This window comes from Gossypium hirsutum, chromosome A01, assembly GCF_007990345.1.
Source record: "Gossypium hirsutum isolate 1008001.06 chromosome A01, Gossypium_hirsutum_v2.1, whole genome shotgun sequence".
Taxonomy (NCBI): domain Eukaryota; kingdom Viridiplantae; phylum Streptophyta; class Magnoliopsida; order Malvales; family Malvaceae; genus Gossypium; species Gossypium hirsutum.
The window spans coordinates 56,297,242-56,302,614 of record NC_053424.1 but is presented as its reverse complement, the minus strand read 5'-3'; the positions used below and the strand labels follow the sequence as shown (position 1 = coordinate 56,302,614).

Sequence of the window (5,373 nt, the reverse complement as noted above, 5' to 3'; positions counted from 1 at the left end):
GAAAACATCCAAAAACATCAGTAAACAAATTACTGGTTGTTAATCAAAACAACCAAACCATTTTCCACCATATATAATTGTAGATGTGATGTCATTTTCTAACAATGATTATTCATCTATCATTACACTCGAATCACTACTTGATTATTCATCTCAAATTTAAACTTAATAGAAAAATTAGAACCCGAAAATAAAAACAGGGCAAAATATCAATGTTGATCTAAAAAAATATAATATTACTAACAACTACAAATTCTTACATACACCCATGATCCATACACCATATTACACCATATTCATATATCAATATTTATTACATATACATATGATTTAAAACAACTAAAAATGAATCACCCTAGCTTCAAAAAAATAAAAATAAAAAAATGGTTTCCTAATGTATTCACTAGAGCAAGCTCAATGATTAATCCTTCGCATTCTGTCGGTCCATGAAAAGAGTAAATGTTAATTATAAATTTTAAAGCTGCTCCATATCTAGATCAAAAATCCAATCCTTGACCACTCATTAAGGCTTCAAAAAATTTTAGCCATTAAATTCAAAACCTCCCATTTAAAGAACTAGTTCTTCAATCAATTCTTGCAACAGTAATCCAAAGATAGCACATTCGACTTCAATTCCAGCCTCCCTAACCTCTTCTTCATTTCCCTTCCAACCCTCCATATGAGCTCTTTTGAAATCTTGTTCCACCATCATGTCAATGGTGTTCGACACTACATCTTTCCATGAATCCAACCTTTTACGTACCCTTTCTGCTGCTGCTTGTTTATCGATGCAACCATCAAGTTGCATCGTCTCTTCCTCGGCAATGAGATCAGATACTAGCTTTTTCATGCCATCAATATTCATTTCACTTTGTGACGAAGATGACTTGTCTTGGTCATCTTGCTCTTCTTCTAACATTCTTTTCTCAAGCTCAATCGGATCCAACTCGGCCAGTTTCTCGAATCTACTAAGTTTCTGCAGTAGCTGCTGCTTAGCTCCTGGCGATAAAACAAGGAAAGGACATCAATACAAACCCAGAAAAGTTTTCAAGTAAAAGATTATGTGGCCCAACAATTTAAGACAGATCTCCTAACTTTGTAATGTGGGTCACTCCTGAACTTATGACAAACAATGCTGTCAGTTTCAACAGGTCACTTTAACCTAACTTGATGTACAAGTTAACATATAATGCCAGCAAAATTTTCATGGATCCCACATGCACCATCATCATCATCATCATCAGAAGCTATATTCATTTGCATATGTAATCTACAACTTTTATAGATACATGGCTAACAAGTCTTAAGCAAATCCATGGATTTGGACTAATAAGCAAAGTTAACTGACAAAGACTTCACAGAGCATAAGGGAATGATACAAAATTTAATTGAAAGCAATTAAAAGAAAACGTACTTTGTACAAATGCATAGGTGCATTCAAGATCGAAACAATCGATCCCATTATCACCATCGTCAACATCCGCATGTCTGTCATCATCCTCGAATGGACGGTCCAAAACAGAAACAGGACTGCATTGTTCTTCTTCTTCTTCTTCTTCTTCTTCAACTTGCAATCTTTTTAAGCTTTCTAATTCATAATTTTCCTTCTCATGCTACAATTCAATAAATCAGCCACTAATTAAGAAATGCTCATTTTCAAATAACAGTTATAATCATGGTATTAGCTGAAACTTCCATAATTTTGTTCATATAAGATTTGCAAGATAGAAACATAATCAAAGGTACAATTAAACAAAATGAAATGACTAAATGACATATATAACCCTTAATACCAGTCAAATAAACCAGAAACCAGCAGGCATATATGCCAATTCAGATTAAATTTCAGCGGTCTAAATATGGTTTTAGTCCCTCTAGTATGCTAATGTTTGAGATTTAATCCTTCTACTTTAATTTTAGCATAGTAGAAGACTAAAACGGCAATTAGACCCCAAAAATCTGCAGCAAAGTGATTCAATTTGCCGACAGTTCAAGCAAGTCAGAGAACTCAGTCACCTGAGTCACGAGTTTACTCTCCCCCCCCCCCAAAAAAAAGAAAAAACAAACAAAATGAAGAAGCTTTAACCAGATCAGAGTTGCAGTTTTAATTAACCAATTGATTATAAGTAATCATTCAATTAAAGGCACTCACCTTTCTTTCATGGAGACTAGGAGATGTAGCCGAGAAAGAAGGGCTTGTTTGAAGCACAAAACGTAAAGGGCTTTGAGAAAAGTGCTTATCAAAAGAAGCAAAAGTTGAGTTATTTCCCACAACTTCATTGGAAATGAGAACCTCTTCAAAATCCCCTGATGGACTAGAGCTACATGAAGTATCCATGTCCATTTCTTCATTGCTTTGGGACCAAACATCACTGGTAGGCGTACCAGTGTAAGAAATTGAACCACACTTGTCTTCACTCATTACATTGTTTTTGCTCACAGTTGGATCCCACCTCAAAATGTCCTTCACTGAAACTTTTGATCCTTTTGTAGCTGTTTCAGGCTTTGGGTTTTTGGTACGATGAGTTAGCCTCTTTAGAATGGAACCAAATAACCCAAAAGCAGTGCCATTGGTGTTTTTGGTGTTGGGGGTTTTAGGTTGAAAGAAAGGAGATTTGTTCAAGTCTGGTGAGTCATGGAAAGAGAAAAGGCAAGCTTTTTTGCAGAAATTTAAAGGAAAGTTGGAGATTTGAGAGATGGGCTTTGGTTTATGGAGTTGAAGATGAGTTTTAGGTGGTGATTTCTTGAGTTGACAACGCCTATCAGCAATGTAATTCTTCAAAAGGAATGGCTCTTGATCCTCTTGAAGTAACTCGTGCAAATGCTTCCGAGCCATCGTTCAAAAGATCTATTTGAATTTCCCTTTCACTTTTGACAGTGTAATTAGAAAAATCTCGACAAGCTTTGAGTTTCAGCACAGTGGAAGAGTTGAAGAGAATTCAACTTTAAACCAGAAAAAAATCAACGCAGCAAAAGATAAGATTTTGATGAAGAAGACGAAGAAGTTGGCCTATAAATGAATAAATAGGGAGAAAAAATGAGAAAGGAAAGAATGAGGAGAGTTCCCTTCTCTGATTCAAATCTTGAAGGTTCACAATATCGAGGTGAAGATAGTGATAAAAAGAAACTTATTATAAAATAATAATACTGAAAGGATTTTACATTTTACCCAAAAAACAACCAATAAATAAAGGGGTTTAATTCTGATTTCAGTCCTTGTACACTTTACATTTTTATAACTTAGTCTCTATTTTTAATTCTTAATATTATTAATTGATTTTGTTAAATTTGAATATGCTCTACTTTTTAAATTATACCTTTAAATTTTAAAATTCAACTTTAATGTTAAAATGAAAAGAAAATTATAATAAAATGGGTAACGTACAGAGATTATGGGCATAAATAAATCTCACAAAAGTAAAAGAAAATTAAAGAAAGAGAGAGTAAAATAAATAAATTTTATTCTAGCCAAAAAAGAAAGTAAATTTATATATAGTATATAAAAAAACATAATTACGGATTTAAATTGATTTTTCCAATATCTAAAGAAAGATATCGATTTTGAAGAGAGAAACTAAAAACGCATCCTGTATGAAATATTTTCTTTTGACGTGTCTGAAAAAGCATTCTAGAAAATGTGTTTTCTTTAATGACTTAATATGTCAGTTCTTTTTGTTCATGATTAAATGTTATTAAGACTCGAGTTTGGTTCCTCTCTTATTTGCATTTATATTCTTAATTTTGTGTTGTTTTAATTTTTTTAAATTAAATAAAAGAGTTATTAATTAAAAAGATGAATTAAAAAAATTTGAAAATATATTTATTAATTAGTAATTAAATTTTTTTAAAAAAAATTAAAATCAACATGAAAATAAGAATACAAATGTGCCACGAATAATTACCCATCTAATTAAAAAAACTGATGTATTAAGTTTACTAGATCTCTCTTCAAAATTAATTTATTTTCCTAAATATTGGAAAATTTTACCCATTTCCCCTGTTTATCTTCCAAAATTCATCAAATATTATTAATTTACTCATAAAAACAATCTCCTATGTATTTGTCACATTGTGTTTTTCATGAGCGATGACACAAATAATAAAAGACAACCCATTATGAAAAGATAAATGATAAATAATTGTCACTAAAACAATAAGAATGATATAGATGAAAGAGTCGTGCATGTAAAGACTTCCTTAATTATTATTATTATTATTATTGTTTGTTAATTCGAGTATTAATTTTCATTCCATTAAAAAATTTAATATTTAATTTTTTTAAAAAAAATGAGTTTGATAATTATAATAAATTTTATTTAATTCAAAATTTTAAAAAATATTAAATAAAATAAATGTTGATTACTTATTATTTAATGTAGAACATATTAAGTTGATTTTATTTATTAAAATATTAAAATAATTTTTTTTTAAAATAAGATATTCAAATTATCATATGTATCTTTTATTTAAAATTATTCAAAATAATATAAAATGTTATATTAATAAAAATTAAAATTAAAAATAATTACTTTTTAAAATCAATATTTACTTTTATCAAACAACATAATTATATGTTTTACTTATATTTATTAATTTGCTAAACTATTTTCTAATATAAATTCATTTATAAAATTAACAATAAAAATTTAATATTTTATTTTTTAGTAATTAAATTTTTAATTTAGCAAACATACCCTTAATTAAAAAAAAAACCCAAACACTAAGAAGCTGGTGACAGGAAAATATTAATTTTTATGCATTCATCATGTAGTGTTAAGAAATAAAATACAACTCATCATTGTAATTTTTTAAAATATAAAATATTTCAACTTTATCTTAATTATTAAAACTAATATTTGTCCACTGAAAGATAAGAGAAAGCGGTTTTCTTCTCTTTTTAATAAAACAATTTTTTTTTTTAAAAAAACCATTAATCTAAAATTGTCTTAAGGAAAAGGAGGTATTGAAATTACGGCTTGTATGCTGAAATCTTAATATTGTTGAAAACATAGGAGTCAATTCTATACTATTGCCACTTGTATTGGTCGGAATGTCTCATTTGGGTAGTAAACTACAACACCAAAGTTCAAATTCTATTCCAGTATAAATTTAAGTAGGAACCAATCGTACAAGTAGATTTCGTCCATACAATCTGAAATAAGATGTGCAAGATGAAATAGAAAAAATAAGTTTTTATTGTAAATAATTTATAAGTCTGGATGACCTTTCAATTCTTAAACTCATAAAATTTATGGTGTCTTAATTTTCTTATTTATGCATTTGTAATCTATGGTAGTTGAAGTCTTATAAATAGAGGGTATGTATAAGCTCATGTCCTCAAAGTTAAAAGAAAATATTTTCATCCCATCTTTT

General features: G+C 29.0%; 1 protein-coding gene across 1 annotated transcript; it reads right to left on the bottom strand.

Moving 5' to 3' along the window:
* Positions 1-215: 215 nt before the first annotated feature.
* On the bottom strand, positions 216-3,130 carry LOC107935674 (uncharacterized). The gene is made up of 3 exons (XM_016868297.2): positions 2,153-3,130; positions 1,415-1,613; positions 216-999 (listed from the first exon to the last, which is right to left on the bottom strand). Exons 1-3 carry the CDS (start codon positions 2,834-2,836, stop codon positions 569-571), a joined length of 1,314 nt encoding a protein of 437 aa, XP_016723786.1. The 5' UTR covers positions 2,837-3,130; the 3' UTR covers positions 216-568.
* Positions 3,131-5,373: the final 2,243 nt, after the last annotated feature.